The sequence below is a fragment of the Sebastes umbrosus genome, chromosome 13 (genome assembly GCF_015220745.1).
Source record: "Sebastes umbrosus isolate fSebUmb1 chromosome 13, fSebUmb1.pri, whole genome shotgun sequence".
In the NCBI taxonomy this organism is placed as follows: Eukaryota; Metazoa; Chordata; class Actinopteri; order Perciformes; family Sebastidae; genus Sebastes; species Sebastes umbrosus.
In genome coordinates this window covers 13,450,960-13,473,820 of record NC_051281.1, presented here as the reverse complement: position 1 = coordinate 13,473,820, position 22,861 = coordinate 13,450,960, and the positions used below count along the sequence as shown (strand labels likewise).

The 22,861-nt window shown below is 40.3% G+C and overlaps 2 protein-coding genes across 7 annotated transcripts; one reads left to right on the top strand and one right to left on the bottom strand.

Annotated features, from left to right (window-relative positions):
- The first annotated feature begins 761 nt into the window (after positions 1 to 761).
- On the top strand, positions 762 to 11,987 carry nme9 (NME/NM23 family member 9). 5 transcript variants are annotated; one of them, XM_037789668.1, is made up of 18 exons: positions 762 to 1,175; positions 1,286 to 1,343; positions 2,106 to 2,209; positions 2,317 to 2,388; positions 2,881 to 2,997; positions 3,500 to 3,584; positions 3,752 to 3,834; positions 3,936 to 4,028; positions 4,629 to 4,783; positions 5,113 to 5,309; positions 6,097 to 6,241; positions 6,322 to 6,429; positions 8,111 to 8,268; positions 8,370 to 8,514; positions 9,890 to 10,152; positions 10,358 to 10,441; positions 11,514 to 11,592; positions 11,704 to 11,987. In XM_037789668.1, the coding sequence occupies exons 1-17, from the start codon at positions 1,143 to 1,145 to the stop codon at positions 11,576 to 11,578; spliced, it is 1,965 nt and encodes a 654-aa protein (XP_037645596.1). In that variant the 5' UTR covers positions 762 to 1,142; the 3' UTR covers positions 11,579 to 11,592; positions 11,704 to 11,987. The 5 variants fall into 5 exon arrangements, with proteins under 5 accessions (XP_037645596.1, XP_037645598.1, XP_037645595.1 ...); XM_037789670.1 differs by lacking the exon at positions 11,704 to 11,987 and having other exon boundaries at positions 2,112 to 2,209; positions 11,514 to 11,611; XM_037789667.1 differs by lacking the exon at positions 11,704 to 11,987 and having other exon boundaries at positions 11,514 to 11,611.
- Positions 11,988 to 12,059: 72 nt separating this feature from the next.
- smarcal1 (SWI/SNF related, matrix associated, actin dependent regulator of chromatin, subfamily a-like 1) lies at positions 12,060 to 22,854 on the bottom strand. Of its 2 annotated transcripts, XM_037789666.1 has the most exons (18): positions 22,713 to 22,854; positions 22,312 to 22,625; positions 21,405 to 21,756; positions 20,865 to 20,915; positions 20,484 to 20,744; positions 20,305 to 20,355; positions 20,018 to 20,201; positions 19,631 to 19,781; positions 18,008 to 18,169; positions 17,825 to 17,890; positions 17,201 to 17,341; positions 16,199 to 16,417; positions 15,432 to 15,502; positions 15,125 to 15,227; positions 14,646 to 14,828; positions 12,967 to 13,067; positions 12,649 to 12,745; positions 12,060 to 12,469 (listed from the first exon to the last, which is right to left on the bottom strand). In XM_037789666.1, the coding sequence occupies exons 3-18, from the start codon at positions 21,697 to 21,699 to the stop codon at positions 12,275 to 12,277; spliced, it is 2,331 nt and encodes a 776-aa protein (XP_037645594.1). In that variant the 5' UTR covers positions 21,700 to 21,756; positions 22,312 to 22,625; positions 22,713 to 22,854; the 3' UTR covers positions 12,060 to 12,274. The 2 variants fall into 2 exon arrangements, with proteins under 2 accessions (XP_037645594.1, XP_037645593.1); XM_037789665.1 differs by having other exon boundaries at positions 22,312 to 22,807.
- Positions 22,855 to 22,861: the final 7 nt, after the last annotated feature.

The window sequence follows — 22,861 nt, the reverse complement described above, 5'->3', positions numbered from 1 at the left end:
TTGTGACTTTCTTTGACATCCTATACTATGACTTTTTGTGACTTTCTTTGACATCCTATACTATGACTTTTTGTGACTTTCTTTGACATCCTATACTATGACTTTTTGCTCCGAACATGTTTCTGATTAACTACATCTGTAAAAGAATGTATATTTAAAATGTATTTGGTATATTGTGATTGTGATTATTTTGTGATTATTTCTTGTGAAATGTAATTATTCATTAATATGTAATTTCACGTGTGTTGTTGTGTTTTTTTTTCTTTTCTTTTTGTTCTTCTTTGAGGTATTCATTTATTTTGTCTTATCTTTTATTTTATCTGTTTTCTTTGTTAGATAAGTGAAATACATGAAATGTCATGTCTCTCTTTCTTTGAAATTCTGACTAAACATTTCATTGTATAATTTAATTATTAATATTGTTAGTCTGTCTGTATGTGTAAATGTGTATATATGTCTATATGTAAAATTCAATACAAATATTATTTTAAAAAATATATATATATGTAATTTCGCTTTGGCAATAATGTAACCTGAACATTCATGCCAATAAAGCTTATTTAAATTTGAATTTGAATTTGAAAAATGGTTGTTGTGAAAAGGGCTTATAGTTGTCTATTGAAATACAGTAATAAACACTGCACAGCCTTAGTATCATAATCTTTAGATAACATATTGCTTTTCTTAGAATGAACTTAGAATAAACAGTGGAGTCGAACAGATTTAAATGTAACACACCGAGGTAAGGTGTTGTTTCCGGTTTGGTTTGAGTTGAGAGTAAAAGATGAGTTGTAGCTGCCACTCTGAGCTCATTTTCACTGCAATGTGTCGCTAAACTAATCAAAAAGAAACTACGACCTGTTTTGGTGTTAATTAATAGCGACGACACAAAGCTAACGAACTTAATATCAGATCTTTAGACATGATTGTAGCGCAACTTCAGTCAGATAATGAGAGATCACTGGGATGGCTCCGGGAGGCGGAAGGCGCCGTTGCTTAGCAACCAGGGGACCAAACAAGCAGCCAGCAGCACCAGAGGAGTTTGATGACCTGATTAACTTACCAGCATTTCATGTTAATTAACTACACTTATCTTTAAAATATCGCTTGATAGCTCGTTTGAGATATTTCCATTTAATGAAATGGCAGGCAAGAAGAAAGAAGCGAGTCTGCAGGTTGGACAAACACAACATATTGTTATATATATATTGTTGACAAGAGATCTTAGCTATGTAAGCTTAAAACATTAAGTTAACTAATAATTAATTCGTTTTTTCTTGTCCAGGCTTCTGTCACAAACCAAGAGCAGTGGGAGGAGATGCTTGCCACCAAAGGTTTAACAGGTAAGAACTTAAAGGTCCCATATCATGCTCATTTTCAGCTTCATACTTGTATTTTGTGTTTCTACTAGAACATGTTTACATGATGTTATGTTAAAAAAAAACTTTATGTTTATCATACTGTCTGCCTGAATATGCCTGTATTTACCCTCTGTCTGAAACGCTCCGTTTTAGCGCATTTTGACGGAATTGCAACGGAATTGTGTTGCTAGGTAACAGCTTGGTTCCATGTTTACTTCCTGTCAGCTGATGACATTCACATACACTGCAACCAGGACATAAACTGGGACACATTTAGGATGTTTACATTTAAAATTGTGCAAAGGGTCTAAATATTGAATATTTGTGACATCACGAATGGGCAGAAATCCTGACAGCTTGTTTCTGAATAAGGGCTGTGCGTATTTCCCTGTGGATTGAGTGTTTCGATACTTTCACAGTATTTATATAGGACTTAAGCCTGCTTTATAATAAAAAAAACATGAAAATCACACTTTTTTATAATATGGGACCTTTAAGAAGTAAAAGAGTCGTTGTTATGTCCCGTTAAAAGTGAATACTAACTATCACAACACCAATCATCTGTTCAATACTGTTGTAACTTGTAAAAAATAAAAAGTCTGTGTGAATGAGCTCTGTCATTGTGAGTGTAATTTATTGTATGCTGCTGCCCCACTGTGTTCATTGGTATAACTGCAGATTGAATCCTGGCACCAGTCTACCAATCTTTTCCTCTCACACACACACACACTGTCTCTATTCTAGTTGTAGATGTGTACCAACAGTGGTGTGGTCCCTGTCGAGCTGTGGTTAGTCTTCTACGAAAAATAAAGAATGAACTGGGTGATGACCTATTACATTTTGCCACAGTAAGCCCCAAGTGAATTTAAAGTGTCAACAATTTATATTCAAACCAAAGTTTGTGAGAGAGCAGCCCTAAACTTGTATTTTGTGTGTTTGTGTGATGCTGGTGCAGGCCGAGGCAGACAGCATTGATGCTTTGGAGAAGTATCGAGGGAAATGCGAGCCCACCTTTCTCTTCTATGGGGTGAGTGAGTATGTAGCCTATATGTGTGTTTGCTTGCTTGTACAGTAAATGTGTGTGTTCATATTTCTCCATGTGTTTTGCATTTTTGTCCTTTGTCTAAAATCTCTGTCTTTCTGGATTTCTATATTTATCTGTATATTTTCTCTCTATATTTATTTTTCCCTTTTATCCTGAGTCTGAATTTATAATGTTCAGAGGTGTCATGATGTAGGCCAGGAAATAGGGCAGTGTGAATAGAGTCGTGATCTCTCTGGCGGTGATGCAATATGCCGCCTATTATTTCATTTGTTACTAATTCTCTTTTATCAGAATTGTGGTCATTCCTGAGCCTGTACTCCTATTTTTTTTGTGTGTGTTGTAGACTGGTGTTTTTGCATCTTTCTTACATGGGCCTGTTGTAGTAAAAGCATCTCTGTATGTCACTGCTTGTTAAGTAGAATTTTATTATGGTTAAAACAACAACTTTAAAATGTCTTTGTGTTGAATGAACAGAGTGGGGAGCTGGTGGCTGTGCTGCGAGGGGCCAACGCTCCTCTCCTTCAGAGGATGATTGTGGAGGAGCTGGCCAAGGAGAAGTCGGTCCTAGAGCAAGGTGGTGAACGCAAAGCGGTGAGCAGCAAGATACACACACATTCACAGTTATCCATTCATGCTTATGTTAATTCTAGAGCTGAAACAATAGGCCTTTTTCACAGCAGATATTTTGACTTGTCATAGCAGGGAAAGCACAGGTGTTACTAATAACATTAACAATGACGTTCTATTCAAGTTTCCCCGTAAGCAATGACAGTAGACCAGCATGCACAATACCAGGACCCTGAAACTGAAGGAGAATGAAAAATAAATTAAATCCAGCCGTCATTGATTTCATTATTTACACCTGTGCTTTTTCTGCTCGGACATGTCAAAATATCTTCCTCTGAAAATGGCCGATTAGTACCTATTATAAAACCTTATAAGGTTATTGAGATAATAACAGATTATTCAATATTGAAATAATCAGTAGTTGCAGCTGCAGTTCATTCATACAATAGAGTAGGTATGCAAGTCTTTGTACACACCCATGATTAGGGATTCAGTGTTTTTATTTTGTTTTGTTGTGCCTCATCAGGTTAAAGATGATGGTCTGGTGGATGATGAGAAGAAAGACGAAGAGGAGACGCCACAGCAGTCAGAAAATGAAGAAAGCATAATTGGTACTGTGGAAACATTATAATCATATTAGTGGTCAATTTATTTTTGTCATTAGCATTATTGTTGGTAATGTTGTTACTGTGATTACTATTGTTGTTTACCAGCGTCATCATGATTCTGTTCACCATTATATCTGTATTACCGATCAAGCTGTTCTTTTCTCCTGGAGTTCCTGCCAGTAAATCCTACACAGTTGCCATCATCAAACCAGATGCTGTTGCTCACGGCAAGGCAAATGAGATCATTATGAAGGTACACAGACACTAACACTGCTCACATTCTGAGAAGCCAAGATTGTCTCAAGCCTTCCTGCTGACATTAGTTCATTATCCTGACATTACTCCCCTGGCTAGATTCAAGATGCTGGGTTTGATATCCTGGCCCACGAGGAACGCACGCTGACTGAGGTTGAGGCTCGAGATTTTTACCAGCACAAAGCAGAAGAGGTACGGTGAGAATAGAATAGAATAGAAAAGAATAGAATAGTAGAAAAAAGGCACATCTCACAGAGACATAAGACCAAACATTTGACAGATACGGACACTCATGTTTGCGTCTCATTGCAGAGATTGGCATACTAGTCAAACTGCTGATCGGTTCAGTGTATGTTTGTGTGGTTAGTCTGGGCAATTTAAATTCTGAGTCAACATCCTAATGGGAGAGCAGTCACGACCAGTGTAAAAATCATTTCAATTAGTTTGCAATACATCACACTTCCATCTGCATTTCTGCACAAGGCTCAAAATAGATCTGCTGCGTAAGCAGCTTTTTTTTTTTGCTTATCACGCTGTTTGTGATGAGACTAAATGATTAGAGATTCAGAAATACAAAACATGTGAGGGAGGTGGCTAGGTAAAGCAATAATGCTCATTAAATAATAAGTAGTTTATGTACAATATTGTATCTGCTTCACATTCATAATCATTTTCTTCTCTCTTTCTCACCTTAATAATAAGGCCTGATTCAAGACGTGAAAATACTTGTGTTCATCGCATTAACATATGTGTGTGCTCTTGTTTCTGTGTGTATTTGATGGTGATTTGTAGGCTTGCTTTGAGGACTTGGTGCAGTTTATGTTCAGCGGTCCGTCCCATATTCTGGTACTCTCTCATGTTGAGGGCTCAGCTAACGTTGTACCAGCATGGCGGGAGTTCATTGGCCCAGCAGACATAGAGGAAGCCAAGAGAGATCAACCAGAAAGGTTAGTTATTGGAAATTATACATATACTTCATTCAGAAAAAAGAGTTGAGAAAACATCAACAATCATTAAACCTGTAAGATATGGTATGATGAAAAGATCATTCCTGTGTCTTTGTAAAGACCATTTGTTTTTAGCATAGACATTTATTCACGCACTGTTGATCGCAACAGTGTGAAACAATCTCAGGCTTAAGTCTGGGAAAGCGAATGAACAGCATTTTCTCGCCTGCTCCGTCAGACACACCCAAACATTATGCTTCTCCCTGGTTGAGCACCAGCCAAGCAACCATCTGCTCTCCTCTCCTGTCTCCCCCCTTGGCTTCCTGCAGCTTGCGGGCACAATACGGCACACAGACACTGTTCAACGCAGTGCACGGTAGTGAGGACATCGACCAGGCCAGCAGGGAGCTCGCCTTCTTCTTCCCCAACTTTAGGACGGCGTCAGTAACGGAGCAGGATGGGGAGGAAGAGCGTGTGGAGAGGACACTAGCTCTTATCCGGCCTGACGTTGCCAGAGAGAGAAGAGGTGGGGCCAATGCCAAATACACAAACACAAGTACACACATGTGCTAGCACAGATATACACGCACACAAAGATGGTTCATGTTGACATGGTGAAACTGCTTCTTGATTCCCACAGCAAAGGTGTTGAATGACACAGGTGCAGTTCCAGATTTGTATGTAATTGATCGCTGAAGAAAAATGTATCACACTTTCAAACCAGAATATGGCTATCTGTATTAAAACTATTAGAATTTAATCAATTAGGGCTGTCACAATATCACATTTTCACTCCAAAAGAATTCACAATAAAGATATTATTGTGATATCTATAGAAAATTTGAAGAAAACAAAAGATAATGCTATCAGTCAAATTCATCTCTTTTTTAATTAATTCAAAATACAAGTGTAGGGAAGTGGAGAGAGAGTCTGTAACCATAACTGTACAAAAGCATAATTTAAGAGTTGCTGGATTATTTACATGATATTATCATATATGTATTATTAACATGATATCAATATTTAATTTTTGGAATATCAAGGTTATTGTCAATACTGGTATATTGCGACACCCCTTCTATAAAGTATGCCGGTTAAATAGGTACACCTAGCTAAAACTAATGCAGTCTAATAAAATGCAATAAATAAACACTGCTAATAGCAAAACTGCTAAAATAGTTTCATCAAAAACTGAACAGTAAACCTTCATGAAGGTAGGATTCATTGCAGGACTGTTGTATTAGACTGCATTAGCTAGCTGTACATAATAAACTGGCAAATTAGTGTGTTTTTTTATATCTATTGTTCTGCAGAGGAGATCTTGGCTCAAATCCACAAGTCAGGCTTCACCGTGTCTCTCCAAAGAGAGGTGATGTTGACAGAGGGGCAGGTCAGACACTTTTACTTCCAACATGTTGAGGAGGACTACTTCCCTGCTTTGCTCCGAAGTATGACCAGGTAACTTAAACATGCTCTAAAAAGAATCTACAGAGTAGTATGTTACTGCAGATATGTATTTAACATGTGTGTATTTACAGTGGGCCTGTGCTAGCTTTGGCTCTGGCCAGAACGGGGGCTGTCCATCACTGGAAGAACATCCTTGGTCCTTCTGACGTTAATAAAGCCAGAGAGGAGAGTCCTGAATGGTGAGTCATGTGTGGCTCTATTAATTTACACAAAGAAATGAGTCCAGAGAAGTCACTGGGGATTAATTACTGTTCCAATGGAGTTTTTAGTGTTAATCCTACTGACAGCTTGTTAGGAAGAATTCTGTATTTCTCTTTTGACCTCTCTTGTTAACCTTGTCAGGTTTTGCAGGTTATTAAAAACAAATGTGTGATTAAAGAGAGAGCAGGCTTACTGTTAGAGATGTTCCGATACCATTTTTTCCTTCTTGATACCGATTCCGATACCTGAAATTGCGGTATCGGCCGATACCGAGTACAGGACCGATACCAGCATGATCAAAAAATATATAGATATTATTATTACTATTATTTAAAAGCTGTTTACTACTGACCATGTATGGTTGTGATATGATTACTATCTTTTTTGTAAGGCCTGGCCCAAGTTATACCCTTTGTAAAACATGAACTGATACATACAGAGAATGAATGCAATATAAATTTATTTTATTATTCAGTTTGTCAGTTACAAAGAACATAAATAAATGAAGCTTGGAATAAATAACTATTCTGTATTCTCTTAGTTGTCTCCTCAGTGGACAACCTGTGTGCTAATTTGTGGAGGCCTTACATACTAAACATATCACTGTTTCACTTGTTGGATTTTTCACTGTGAAATATTGCCAAATGGATGACATTTTCCTTGCTCTGACTGCCGTTACCGTTACACTCTCCACTAGCACCGCACTGTTGTGTTTTGCTATCGTCATGTGACAAACTACCTGCAATCAGTTCTTCTTCGCTGCTCTAAAACAGTAGTTGCCAGTGGCAGCCATGATAGATCCATGGCGACAGCACAGTGAAGGCTACTGTTTTGGAGCTGCGAAGAAGAATTGATTTCCAGTTAAACAAGTTGATTTTTTTCTGGGTTAATAAATTCCGCTATCGGATCGATGCAGAGACTGGCGCACTAGCCGATACCGAATTTTGGGCAGTATCGGATGCATTTCCGATACTGGTATCGGTATCGGAACAAATCTACTTACCACTTACCATACAATCACACAGGAAGAAATCAACTAGATAACAATTTCTTTTCCAACAGTAGTGCAGTCACAAGACAAAGATACATTTTAGAAATTACATTTTTTCCTCACCTACCACTGTGGCAGATCACTGAACATTTCCACTCCATTTTTTTGTCTGCCACTTTTGAAATCCATGTAGACAGCTTGTTGTAAACACTGAGTCAGTGGTACCAGACAGTAGAAATGTGGAATACTGTATATCTCAGGAATTGCTTAAAAAAAAAAAAAATTCTTAATATATGGATAACCTGTCTGCCATGGTTGCAGGTGTCCTGAAATTGTTACCTGCCACAGCCAACATTTACCCTGTATTTGGCAGGTGACAGCTGCTAATTTCATTCCCTGAGACGAAGTCTCTATTGTAGTCTCTCTCTATTCCACCTATAATGCACCATGTTCTGGGGCTTCTTGAAAGGCAATCTTAAAAATGTAGATAATCACTAGCTGAAGTAGAAGCAGGCAAGGCAGGGTGAGTCAAAGTGAAGAAAAGTACAGTACCACTTCATCCAAAAATACTTCCTGTGAATCATCAAATATTAACTATTTGATATAGATAGCTATTTAACAGTCTCATCATACCTGTAATGCTGACTTCTGTGTCCCTCATCACTCAGTCTAAGGGCCCAGTTTGCTGTGGAGAATGAACCCATCAACCAGCTGCATGGCAGTGAAAGCCACGAAGAGGCAGAACAAGAGATCAACTTCTTCTTCCCTAAACAGCAAACACTGGCCGTGATCAAACCTGATGCCATGGAGGAGGAGGAGCATAGAGGTAATTTCTGGTAGTTTGGAACAATGTAAATATTGTGTTTGTATAAATGTGCACAAATAATCATATAATATGTCTAATGCATTTTCTATTCGCTCTAACAGAGAAGATTTTAGAGGAGATCTATGGCAGCGGTTTCTCTGTAACGCAGCTGAAGGAGACGGTGCTGTCGAGGGAGATGGCTGAGGAGTTTTACAAAGAGCACAGAGAGAAGCCTTTCTTCAACCAACTGGTGGAATTCATGTGTCGGTAAGTCTATACCCAAACACAGCCAAAGGAGAGGGGCAAAGTGACCACAGCAGACCTGCCCTAATTCCTGTTGCCGCTGGAAGTTTTACCAAGCACTTTTAGCAGTAATCTTAGCTGCTTAAAACCAAGGCAGCCTCAGGCAAGTGGCTAGGAAGTCCATCTCAATTTCATTCTTTGTTCCACCGCACATCTAGATTTTAGAGTTATCTTCCGCTCCGATTAGTCCCTTCACTTGGTTGTTACACAACTACTTGGACACAATGGGCAGAGAGATGTGTGCAGCTGGGATCTTCAGCCTGAGAAACTACCTTTACTGTCACTATCCCTCAAGATCAGCGCAGGTTTAGCCTTAATTGTAGTCTTATATTCTTACTATTGTAGAATGTTTTACTAGTTTGTTATTACAGCTAAGGTACCATTTTATATCCTACAATGTATTTATGGAGTAACTTAATACCAGGCAGGAAAGCTGTGTTTTGCTGCCCTCTCTGGTTGGAGGTTTCAAGCCTATTTCACCTGCTGTGTGTGCTCTGCTGCACAGTGATGTCACGGGCCACTGGAGTACATCCAGTGGTGGATGTAACTAAGTGCATTTACTCAAGTACTGTACTTGTACTTTACTCCAGTATTTCCATTTTATGCTACTTTACACTTCTACTCCACTAAATCTCAGAGGCAAATATTGTACTTTTAACTGCACTACATTTACATTGTGACAACTTAAGTTACTTAATTAAACAATTTTCCATCCCCTTCCTGTCCAGTGAAAACCATGCATCTCCAGATGTGCTGATTTTGAATGTTTGTGATAAACTGGAAGATGACTTAAGTGTTCCTTTATGTGTTGAGAAAAGTCTTCTACTTCTTAAGCTAAATAAACAATTTAAAAACCCTCTTGGATCAGCTGGAAAATGCATCGTCACAAAGCTGAAAACAGGGCTGTTTTTCTCATGAAAAGCTGACTTTTAGAGAAGATGCGTGGTTCTCACAGGACAGTGACGCTACAAACATATGATGATCTTATAGAATATGATGCATTGCTGTAGAAACTACCCGAACAGTATATAACCCATAGTAGTTAAAATTACAATAACCTTAAACATCTACAGCAGTAAACTGCAACATGCACATTAATGCAGCAGTATTATTGCAATGGAACGGGGGAGGGAGAATGCAATATCAAGTGACTTTATTTGTAGTGGAGTATTTTCTCAGTGTTGTACTGTATTAGTACTTTTATTTAAAGGTCCAGTGTGTGGGATTTAGGGGAATGTCTTCTGAATGCATAGTCAGGCTTTACCAGGAATGACTTAAAATAACATTAACATTACACCAAAAGTCTGTTATATGACCATCCCTTCATTGATTGTTTCAGGGGGCCCTGCATGATGCTCGTCCTGACCAAGGAAAATGCAGTGGAGGAGTGGAGGGCCACTATGGGCCCTGCAGACCCTGACCAAGCTAAGGCAATATCCCCAAGCTCTCTGAGGGCCCGCTTCGCCTCCGACATTCTCCACAACTCGGTCCACGGCTCCTCCAGTGAGCAGCATGCAGAGGAGAAGATCCGTTTTATCTTCGGTGACATCTGCTCTGACGCAGAGCTCACCGGTGATGGAGAGACTGACTCAACCGTTTTAGGTAATCATATGATGTGTGTGACAGTCATTTCCATCTGGCACACCATCTGGTTCCAAGTAAATAACCATTTTGCTCTTTTTTATATTTTTGTTGGTTTTCATACCCTATTCCTGCTAGAAACGATATTTCATCCAGCTATATTTCTTATGATTGAAAAGAAAAATACTGTAAACTTGAGACTTGAAAAAGATCAATTTTCTTGCAGCAAAAGAGCAAGACAATTCTGCAGATGAAAACACAGGAATGTCAAGATCTCCAACTGAAGGAATATCTGACAACAATCATGAAGGTATGAATTGAATAAGAAGTATTTCACTGACATATTAGCGGTCACAATTCAAGGTTTGATCCTTCAAAGTCAACATTTCTAGTAAAGTAAATATATCATATTAATACGACCAATGAAAAAGCCTCGGCAAGTTGTAAATAATGGACACCAGACAAATTCCACTGTTTAATATGTTGTTAATCACAGGACATTACAGAGTAATAGATGTTAACTATATGGATATATTTGCTGATATCCTGGCCCGCTATTTGCCATTTTTTCATCCAGGATGATGTCCCAGGTTACCACGTAAGGGACAATGTACAGCGAGCCGGTGCGCGGCAGCGGTCTGTTATACATAGCAGCGGTCTGCTACAAAGAAATAACAGACCGTAGAATGTCGTCATTGATCAATCAGAATTGAGTCTTCAACAAAGCTGTGCAATTTAAACTTTGTCAGCTGTGTCAGCCTTTAAAATGTTACACTTTTGATGAGGAATACCTAAAAAACACAACTACTTTTGGTCTTTTTTGATGCTGGAATTGTATTTGGGGAGGAGGACGCAGGTTCAGCCAGACCTTTTTCTGTGTGGGCTGCATCTTTCAAAGGATCCATCTTCTGAATTGGGACACGGCAATTACTGCATTACGTCCTGGGAAGTGAGAGTAGCTATCAAGTAGATACGTCTCTCATCTGACAATTCAGATAGCTTCCGCGAGCAAGAAGACTCTCTTCTGATTCAGAGAATAATGAGGCCATTGATCTTCATAATGTCACTAACATCAGCTGGAATGGAGATGTAAACTGCTCAGTCTCTCTGTCTAGAGAGTGAAGTAAATCTGGACCAGCTGCATTGTGGTGGATAATTTCAATTCAAATGTGCAATAGCTTCTCATGATTCCATTTAGTTGAAGTATTAATGGGTTTTTGTGACAAAATCTTTCTATGATTTCCTGTGGCTGATGAATCTGAACAGTGCATTAGTATCCAATACTCTTTTACTGGTTGCAGGATATTTCTTTGTGTAGGGGATTTATTAATATGTGGTTGTCATTCAGAAGACTTGAGCTAATTTTCCTCTTTACTTTACAGGTGACCCGCATAATTCGAATCCTTGCAGCCCACAGATGGAAAAAAGTGACGATCCAGAGCACTGAATCAGCAACACTTAGTAGGTTCTCCTGTATTGTGGGCTTATTCTGTAACATTATGGGAACAATATCTGTCATTCCGTGAATCATGAAATAGAGATGTATTTTTTTCTTGATGCTGCTGATGGCAGTTAACAGTTTATAGGCTGTCTTGACTCGCAGCAGCTGTAAACTACATGACTAAGACCAGGATCATAGTCACCACAAAAAGCAAGTGATAATGGATTTTCTACAATAAACTGCATCAATTTTAACTACTACATTAGTCTTGGATGTTTTCCTGTTAGCTTAATGATGACAGGATCGCTTAACAATTGAAGATAACTTCCTCTAGATAAATTAACTGCGTTAATGCCGAGAATATGAACTTCTTGGCGTTATTAGCAGCTTGCCGGTGAATCAATTGGGACTGGGGTTTATGAATTAAACCAAAGGTAAAACCAGAGTAACTGTTTTAGGAAACTTGAACATTACATATAAAACAACCTTGAGTCAGACATTTATTTATTTATTTTCTCTTATTAGCAAAAAATATAAAGGTTAATTTTGATTATTTTACATCTATTAAAGATCACTGAAGCATTTGTTAAGTTTTACAAAACAAAAGTTCACATCAGTCATGATGATAAGCTAGAAACGGCGACTTAGCAAAACATAGTGATGTTAATATAATTTGTCAACACAGAAAGGTTTAGAGTCATCTCATCTGCTGAAAAAGTCTTTGATGCTCCGTTTGCCGGAGCTTTGTTCGACCACGCCGTGGTGTTGACCAGAAGTGTTTTCAGGCGGGGTGTCCTCCCAGTCGTTTGCAGCCTCCAGTAAGATGGCTTCGTCTATGTCGTCATCCGCAGTGAAAGACCTCTGGAACATCTCCATGATGCTCTTCTGGTTAGGGTCCTGAACAAATCCAAATAATCAGGTTCATCACTGAATCTACAGACACCGTTTTTGATCTAGCTAGGTAAGCTCTGTTGTACTGTGTAGCCTCATGTAAATGTGTTTCACCTATGTGTGAATGCTATTTAAAAACTGTGAACAGGATTATACATGTATTTATATACAGATGCAGAGCTTACCTTAGAGTGGAAGCTGGCGTTCACTGCTTTGTCTGAGAGGTTTGACTCCGACAGACCCACTTGCTCCAAGACATTCATTTTTTCCTGGATCATTGGCCTGGATCAATAAAGAGATACATTATTATAATTGAGCAGATACAATTCAATTCACTGCTTGTCACAATATCAGACAACCCACATTAACTTGACCCACTACTGTTTCACTGTTTGCTTTGGCTCAGTAGTGGAAGTCTGATGAAAATGGGAGGAAAAAGACTTTAAAAACACAGTTTGATTATCGGTGTAATTGGGTCATACTGCCCACTGATTGGCACATACCACAGGTGATCATCAGAAGTTCCCTTGGCAACCAGGTAGTGAATGTTCACATTGCTGGTTTGTCCAATGCGGTGCACCCTATCCTCTGCCTGAACGAGAATCTGAAAAAAAAAAAGAGCATATGTTTCCTGCCGTCATTGATTTATTCGACGAGTGCTCTGCTCGAGGAAAAATATCAATAAAATGTAAAGTCATTATTCTTGCTTCTGCCAGCAGTTGAAATTAAAGCACTATTAAGATTCCTCCTGGAGCTGAAGCTGTGGTTACTGGCACAGCGGTCAGGTTGAGTACAGGAATAGGTTCATCATGAATCAAGCTTTTTTTTTTGCGGATTTGTTCCCCTTTACTCCCCAATTTTAGAATGCCCTATTTGACTGTACTGTGATCCGTGTCACATCTTTGTCACTGCAAACTCCACTGTTAGCATAAACAAGGAATGAGTGTGGGGAATTCCCATAATGCCTGGATGGAAAATAGCTGCCAAAAAAAGTTAAACTAGGTCCCAGTTTACGCATATGAACCAAGCCCCCAGGAAGCAGGCTTTGAAGCCCTTCAACGCTGTATCCAGCTCTCTTTATACATCCATGATATGAACAAGGACAGTACTATCCTCCATTGTTCCCTCTCTTCCTGCCTTCTAGCAAACTTTTCTACAACTAGTGCAGTGCCTGTTCGGGGCATGGCGGTTCAGAACGGACTGATTGCTTGTCTCCCAGTATTGCTGCTTGCAGCGTTGTCGAGAACCGTTCATCACTCGTTGACTCTGACAAGTAAAGCAGAGTTCAGTTGTAACGTTGGTATATCCAGCATCCAGCAGCAAAAGTGAACTGCAGTCAATGAGCCGCGGCCTGTAAAAGGCCTGCTGCGGACGACATGCTGCACAGAGCGCTTGTTTATTCAAAGTTTATTAATATTGAACGTGTCGCGTGTCAAAAAAGTGCACCAACTTCGACACTGCACGTCCTTGGGTCCCCAGCAATACACCCGGCAAGTGTGAAGTAGATCAAATGAACGTTTCTTAAGATATGCGAAGGACACACCCACATACATACAGAGATTCCTTGTTTTATAGTTAGATTCACTACTAAACGTTATACAGGTGAGACGCTGCAGGTGCGCAGCTTTGATGTTGGCCACTGGAGGGCAGATAAACATCAAAACACACTGACCTACAAAAATACACCATATTACTGTGTTATAAAAATGCAATGGTCAACATGTTGGCAAAACATTGCCAATTTATGTAACTAGAAGACTCTAAATTGACTCATTAATTTGGCCACCTGAAGAATGCAAGTCTTTAAGCTCTCTTTAGGTCTCCCCCAACTCCTGAGAAAAATATCTGGCTGTTTAGCTGCTACATGTTTTACTTTCTTCACCAGCCACTCCACTCCTTCTCCGTCTGTCATTTGGTGTTGGCAGATAGCTTAAAATGGGTTTACCACAGCTTTTTTGCTGGAAACAGCTGCCTACACAGTTTGACTAAGGAGTGTCTGACTGAATCATTTTGTAAAAATGTGGGCCTAAAACCAAAAGTGAGCTAAAAGAGGTTAAAAGATGAGTCGAGCTGCAACCAAAATTGAATACAAAATGAAAGTACTACAAAATAAAATGCATTTTTAATAAAGCAGTCACGATGAGTACACCGTATTTTGTAGTAATAACTTTCCATGGCTCACCCCGGGGTTCCAGAAAAGCTCAGCGAAGATCACCAGGTCGGCAGCGTGCAGGGTGATGCCCATGTTAGCTGCAGTGATGGACAGTATAGCCACGCAGGTGTTGGTTGAGTACTGGAACGTGTCACACAGCTGCTGTCGTTCAGCTGAAGGAGTGGACCCGTCAATACGGATGAAACTGACATTCTGTAGGAGAAATTAAAGGCCAGGATGGGTATAGGTAGCGGACTAATACAAATCAACAACCCTTCTTTGTTAAGGTTAGAACAATGATAAGTCATAGTAGTAGTAGTACTAAGCTCAAATGTGCTGCCTACACTTGTTCCCTGCAGCTACTGATGAAAGTTGACCAAAGAGTGGACTTTAACTCCCACGAAAGAATCAGTCAAGTTGAAAAAGTCAAAATTCACTCTTTTAAACCAGATTATATTTCTTTGCATATAAGGCTTTTGTGCAGTCTTGTATCTGCACATTTTACTCACCTTTTTTCCCAGTTCGGTGGAGATATGATCAAGGACTAGCCTATGATGGGCGAACACTAGAAACTTCTCCCTCCCACACTCCAGCATGTCTGTGATGTACTCCCTGGCAGTGACAGAAACAACAGAGTTCTCAACTGTTAATAAATACTCACGAGGACTGAATATTTCACTGCTTTCTTTGAAAAACTTCTCAAGTTATCTCAAATCCAGTGCAGTTCGGTTTCATTTTACATTTTAATCTCAGTGCTCATCACATCTAAGCGGATTCGACTTACTGATCCCCGACCATTAGAGGGTCTGTACTTACATAATGGCTTGCAGCTTGGCTTCAGCTGTGTGGTTATAAAAGACGAGGAGGGCTTCCTTCTCTTCCACTTTCTGAAAAAGAGATAAGGAACAGCATCAGATAAGAACTGACAGGAGATCCTGATTGATGATTTGATAAGACTGACATTACTCTGAGGAGCAGTGAGATAACGAACAATCAGGCAAAGCCACTCACTCCCATCAGAGCGTATAAATACTCTTAAAAAAAGATTTGCTGGAGTATTCTGGGTCAGTTTAAAAGCACTTGTGCGTGTTTGCGGACTCCTTCATATGAAAAGGGCAGAACCAATTCATGTAATTTTCTTGGGCTAAACAAGGGTTTTTGAAATGTTTCCTTAACTACGATGCCTTTTTAATCACAGAGACTTCATTTGGTTTGGGTATTGAATAATTTGCAGGTCAGAATATGCTATTTTCAGCCAACTCTGACATTTAAAAATCATCTGGTAGAGATGGATTATAAAGAAACTTTCATGACATCTCAGGATCTTACCGTTTTCTGTAATTGTTGCAAAAGAACTCAGTGTTTCTGAAAAAACTGTAATGTAGTTGGCTGCATTTTAAGTTATTTTATTTCTTCCAATGTGTTATTTCTTCCAATTTGACCATTTTTTGAAGGATTGATTAATTTTGTGTTAATTTCTAAGATGGGAAGAGCCTGGTTTCTTAAGGTTTGTGAATACTTCTATTTCAAAAATGTCAAATTCTGTCACTTTTCTATTTTTTCCAGAGACATTTGTAACTTACATTGCGGTTTCCGTTGGCCAACTGCTTGGCAGCAGCTGACAGAGCAGCTTTTACGCGTGTGCTGATACCATCTATAGTCACTGTGACAACCTTGCGTTGTTTAGAAGGAAGCTGGGAGAGGACGTCACACTTGAGGCGGCGCAACATCAGACTCTCCTCCAGCAACAGCTTCAACTCCCCGAGGTTGGATGAGCCCGAGTAGTCCCACCCCCAAGTCGACTGTAGAGGACGGGGATTGAGAAGAAAATTAAGAGAAGAATAGGGGATGATGGGAAGAAGGAATAGAGACAAAAGATATGGAGGCAAATTAAACCTCAAGAGCAGGTAGCCAGACCCTTGTCCAATGTTAAGGTTCATTTTAAATCATACACAGGGATTAGTTTTAATGCAAGTCAAGCCAGAGACTAACTAGAAGACTGAAAAGATCAGATTTCAGCTCCAGCTGTTCTGAGTCTCTTTCAGGATGCAAAAGCCATGCTATGCGACGTCAATGGTGGAAAAAAACGAAATTTTAGAGAGCAGAGTAAAATCTCCACAATCTTCAAAATGAGTCATCATGACCAAATTAAGGATGTAATTGGCTCTTAAATCATGCAGCGTGTTCCCTACTTGAACCCACTAAAATTAATTAAAGGAGATTAAGTGCCAATAGTAGACTAACAAAAGGAGAAAGTGGAGACAAAAAAAATCACAGTAGAAGAATCCACTGACACATAAAAAACAGTTTTAACGTAAACAACCCAACGCACACTGGCTTTAAAGCGCACTAATTCCATCTTTATAATCCTGTTGTTCTCAGCAGACCCGTCAAATTTTCTCACCCCAGTGCACAAACTGTATATCCCATTCAAGGAACTGCAGCCTATGGATGTAAGTGAGTCAGATAAATAACTATTCACTAATCCCACACCGAAAGCCCTCTAGGTTCTCTGAGGTGTCTTAGAATTACAGCCAATTACAGCTCAGCAGTATTAAGGGTCACACTTGGACAGCTTAAGCTACCTGTGTGGCACCGCAGTAGCGCATCCCGAACTCATGGAAGCGAGGGAAGAGCGTAGGTCTGACAGCCAGGATCTGGGTGTAGAGCTCAGAGGGTCTGGACATGGCAGGGGTCCCAGACAGAAGAATCACTCTCTTTGCTGCCTAAGGATGGAAAAACAACTCTGATCAGAGCACCGCTGAGAGAGTCTAGCTGACAAAGCAAGAAATTAAACCCAACCACGAGCCAAATGCTGCAATGTTTTGGCTTCAGCTGGATCTATGTTACCGGGGATTATACATATTCAGTACACTACATAGGCAAAACGATGATTTCTCTCTAATACAGTGACACAAGGAGAACTGTGCATTAGTACAGGGATCCTATCAGAGCCTGTGGCAGATGTTTAAATAAAAAAAAGATCTTGTATTCCAACTTGAAATATTAGACCCAAAGATAGAAGATCAGTAATACTGACCATATAAAAGACGTTTATTCACATATGTTGAATGTTGAATATTGGTAGTGTAGCAGTCCTTTTCTTTACTTTGGGATGGATTAAGGGTTCATTTTTTGATTAATTTCAAACATACATAAACCATAATCCAATTGAAACATTAAATGTAAGAGAGAAGAAGAATAAGCACCTTCAGCAGAGGTAAGGCTGCTTTACAACGGGCGGTCTTCATGTTCTTCAGAAAGTGGGATTCATCCTGCACAGAATGACAAAATCTTATCAGTAATTGTTTTTAAAGAGCAAAAAAAATGAGCATATGTTTTGAAGTGGAAACAGCCATTTCTAAATACTGCACAGTTCAATCAGTGCTAACCATGATGAGAACATTGAAGGGGTTTCCTGGCAGCTGCTTGTCCATCCTGTTCAACAGGTCGTAGCTGACGATATTGATCAAACCGGACCGAAGATTGTCTTTGGCCTTCACTGCCACGTTGATGCTGTCAGGACTCAGGGAGGGGAGCCAGCGTCTGAAGGCCTGCAGCAGGTAATACAGACACTCATGTCTGAGACGCAGGGTGAAACAAACCTCCTCAGAATAACAGTACTGGTTTTCAGGCTGTACTTTTACCCTAGTCAGACTCTGAACATGAACATGAATGAACACCATAGAAACATTCAATAATAATTTTGTGACTGACAGCTAGTTTGAATGTTACTCATCACTAATAATTCATTCTAACTACTATCACAGTGTTCCCTATTTAGGAACAACCAAACATGTAGTTCAGAAAAATGTCCCCTGTGGCCCAAATGTTTCTGACAGTTCACTTACTTGCTCTCCATTCGCCTGTCAACCTGGCTTAAGCTCACAAGTTATGGCTCCCACGTTTTGCACTAGATTAGACCAAATGCACAAGACTAACAGTGCAGATAAGAGCCATGTCCTTTAATGGGTCGACATCCTGTGACTAAACCCTCCTTGGCGATTCCAACTTCTGATTGGGGGACTGTGTTTGATCCAAGATATCTATTTAGAGAGCAGACTGTCTTGTCTTGTCAATAGACAGAAGGCCAAGTAAAGCTCTTCTGAAAATGTGCAGCCTGGTAATGCTGCTGCTGAGTTAAGCAGAGAATAGATGCTACAGAACACGAGACAAACACTCAGAGAAAAGAGACACCTGAGATGAAATTAGAAAGTATTGAAATTGTAGACGGAAAAATGGGGACAAAGAGGTGCTAACATTTCAATGATGCCAAGTGTGGGGGCATCATAATGGCCTTGTGGTTAAAGACCAGTCTACCTTTGTGTTACAGTTTTTCTCAGTCGCTTTGGTACATTTCTCAGATTAGAACTGAAATTCTCAAAACTATGTATTGCAATGACATGTTCTGTCAACAAATTACAGTATAAACAGTAAAGGCGTAAATGTGAATCCTGTCCAATCTCTTGCAATCAATCTCCCACATACAATAATACGTATCTTTGTACTGTTGAAATTGATATATGACATACAGACAAAGTGCAGCCTTATGCATTTTCAATCATTGACATCAAAACCTTATCTATAGTTTACATCGGAAAATACTTACAAAGTACACTGTTATATTGGCAACATGGTGAAGCATTTTGACGATCTTGTTTGTTAACAATGACACAAGGACTTGTAATTCTGAAGGCACTGACATGTTCATTGATATTTACTTTTGAAAGATAAACAGAGGATTTTGAGCAAGTTACAAGCTTTTGCAGGTAATCCATTGTGTGGTACTGTTTGCACGAATAGTTTCGAGAAATGCACTTATTGCTTTGCAAATGTTAAAGATGATTTGAGAAATGTACTAAAGCGATTGAGAAAAGCTGTAAATTAACAGGGTGGCTGCTGTCTTAATGCAGACCAACAATGAGCCATTAAATGGAAACAAAGTGATAAACTCTAACACCAACTAAGTAATTAACCACTTTTCTTCTAAAACTGCAGAATTGTTTTTTTTTTACCTCGGCCCAGGTGAATCGCACAGAGGAGGGAGCCACCACCAGCACGGGCCACTCTTTCCTGTAATAGGCTGCTATACAGATGGCCTGCACCGTCTTTCCCAGGCCCATGTCATCAGCCAGGAGGAGGCGGCCTTGTTTAGACACTGCAAAACTACAGGGACACCAAGATATGCTAAAATTAAAAGCTACAGCGGGACAATGAGTCGACGTCATACTGATCCAAACCCTTTAAAAGTGAAGTCGCAGAGGAATGGCACAGAAATATTGGCTTATTATGATAAGTATCTCTTCATTTGCACAAGACTGAGCAAATTATAGATGAATAGCTTTCCCCTGGTATTGAGTTATTGGCTATGTGCAGAAAGATGGCTGTCCAAAGGCACCTACTTGACTCCCTCCCTCTGGAAGGGCATGAGGCTGCAGGTGAGCGAGGAGTCGATGCTGGAGAGGTCTGCCTCAGGGACGTCTAAAGACCTGGCTTCGGTCCCGTCAAACCTGGCAGAGAAAGCCTGGACTACCGCCCTGGGCAGAGGCTCCACCTCCACTGCTGCTATCCCACTGAGGAGATCCACTGGGTATGGAACACAGCACGGTCAGACAAGATGGCAAATGTAACAGAGACAAACAGGACCGCAGAGATAAACCAGCTAAATAAAGCAAATGTTGTTACTCACAGAGTCTCTTGTAATCCTGAAGTGAAAAGCTCCACTTTCTCGTTTTCGTGTCTGCCACACAACAACAAAATAACACATCATCATCTTGTATCAGAAGTCGTAAAATGCAAATACAACATTAAAAGATTGACGAAGAAGAAGACAGCAAAAGTATATTAATTGCATAATTCCACTGTTACCATAGTTCTTGGTTGGCATCTGCTTGAATGCTGCAATGACATCGACATTGTAACCGACGTCGACCTCAAACTTAGTCGGAGACACCAGGACGCAGTGGCCCTGCAGACTGGCTCCAGGTTTCTGCCAGCCGTTGCACAACTTCAGCAGCGCCCCCAGTGCCACACCGTCACGAGCTCGGCTGGGGGCTTCTGCAACGTCCAATGCCTCCATTCCCTCCAGAGGCCTCAAAGACACAGAAGCAATAGCAGCTGCTTCCTCCGCTGCAACAACACAGGGTAAAGACAGAGGAGATGCAGCAGCAGCCCAAAGAAGACCAATACTCTGTCATGCCTTTAATTTAGGAGTGCATGTTGCCATGAATATTTCCCTGATGTTCATACTTAGCTGTCGATAGTCCTCCAGACTGAAGTTCCACATCTTTGTGGCAGGGTCTAAGGCAGAGCAGAATACTTTATTATTCTAAAAGACAGTGCAGACATTGAGATGAACATACAAAACCAGACATATGGTACAGATTCACTACATTTTGAAAGTTGGTATTCCTATTTAGAAAATTGATGCTGGTTAGGATGAAAGATTTGTGTACCTGGCTTCTGCTGGAAACATTGTGGCACTAAGGCTGGGTATTATTTGAAATTGCAATACCTGCTGCTGCTACAGAACACAATACAGTAAGTCAGGACTCAAAAACGATTGAGGTTTGATACACAGATCTATCTGGCGCATAATGGTGCATAATCTATATCGTCTGTTGAGGGTTAGTTTAATTTGGTATGAGGCATATACGTGAAGCAACTCAATCAGCTTGAGAAAATTAACAGTTTTTGTTGTCCTGTTGGTCTTTGAATATGGGGCTACGAAAAGCACTGAGCATCCAGACTCAGCTAAAAAACAGCCCAGCTGTGCTGGCAGATACTTACCATAGTTCTTTGAGGGGATGGATTTGAAAACAGCAATGAGCTCTGCGTGGTAGCCCACTTCTACTCTGAAGCGGCCCTCTGTGTGAGCTACACATCTTCCTCTTACGGAGATGGCAGGCTTTTTTGCAGGTACAGCATTCAAAGTTGATGAACTGGAGGGAAGCTGTGCCGCAGGACTTTGGGCAGGTTTACTAGTTTGCTTGTAGAATGTGCCGACTGCACCACCAGAGCTATTCGAGGTGAAGTTAGGTTTGGGATGAGCTGGCTTCACACCAAAGCTTCCTCCGCTTGACATGACAGGGCTGCTCACATGTTGACTTCTTGGCTGAGGAAGTGGGTCAATAACTTGTATCTGCAGGGAAAGACGTTACAAGGAATTAGGGAAAGGTTTTCTTCTCTCGGTTTCTGGCGGATCGCAAACAACTTTAATGTGCATACAGCCACCTACTGTACAAGAGTGTGTAACATCATGTAATTTTACACATAACTGCTACTCTTAAATTCTACCCACTAATCCTGTGTCTCTTAAGAACATTAATAGAACATTAATAATGCCTTCCTGGTGCTTTCAACCCCCTCAACCTCTGTTCCCAGTATCCCCATCAAATCCCAATCCCGTCCCTCCTCTCTGACTTGATCCTGTAATCTTTGTCTTTCAGCCTCGTACTTTTTACAATGAATTAGGATATGCTGCACATTTTCTTGAACATCACAATCCCCACACTTGTCACTCTTTTCTGGTTCCTCCTCACATCTTTTTCTGCCATATCTCCACTCCTTTCCTTTTAATCACCGCTTTTCCTTCTCCTTTCCCAAGTAAAACTGGTACTGTTATTTTCTTTTGCAGTGAACTTTTAGGAAAAGTTATTTTTTCCTCCAAAACAATAAATGATTGAATAAAACTCACCTGTCTTGTAGAAGAAGAGTTATACAGAGTACTCTGGTTGCCAGTGCTAGGTGACTGCTGATGCTTTGGGCCTTGATTATAGTCATTGAAGTCCTTTTTGAAGGGAGGAACAAAACGTTTTGGTGCAGGAGCTGAGCTGTGGTGAGCCAGGGTAGCAGGATCCGAGGCAGCAGTGCGTTTAGAGGGCTGTACCTGCTGCACTGAAGAAGTACTGCTGAAGCCTGCTGAGGTGTTGCTGCTGATTGTCTGTCCAAGTCTTTGGGCTCTTCTCTCCAAAGCCCTCCGTCTATTCTCCTCAATCTGTCGCTGCTGTTCTGCAGTCAGTTGATTAGACATGATGGAGCTGCAACTAAATGCTAACACACAAACTCAGAGGATTATCAGCCAAAACATCTGGTTACCTGGACTACCAGGATGCTAACTGTTGCTAACGGCGACAGTAACACTTAGCAACAACATAAGCATAGCAATACATATCGACAGCGGTTTTAGACATAAAGTGAGCATTCATTCAGTCATTCATGGAAGAGCAGGTGGCCACGAATGTGAT

Coding starts and splice junctions, on each gene's coding strand:
- nme9 (XM_037789668.1), top strand. CDS start 1,143: ATGGCAGGCAAGAAGAAAGAAGCGAGTCTGCAG. Junction 10,153..10,357: donor GACTGACTCAACCGTTTTAG/GTAATCATATGA, acceptor ATTTTCTTGCAG/CAAAAGAGCAAGACAATTCT. Junction 10,442..11,513: donor ATCTGACAACAATCATGAAG/GTATGAATTGAA, acceptor TTTACTTTACAG/GTGACCCGCATAATTCGAAT.
- smarcal1 (XM_037789665.1), bottom strand. CDS start 22,647: ATGTCTAATCAACTGACTGCAGAACAGCAGCGACAGATTGAGGAGAAT. Junction 17,891..18,007: donor CCTTCAATGTTCTCATCATG/GTTAGCACTGAT, acceptor CATTCTGTGCAG/GATGAATCCCACTTTCTGAA. Junction 12,470..12,648: donor ACGCCAGCTTCCACTCTAAG/GTAAGCTCTGCA, acceptor GGATTTGTTCAG/GACCCTAACCAGAAGAGCAT.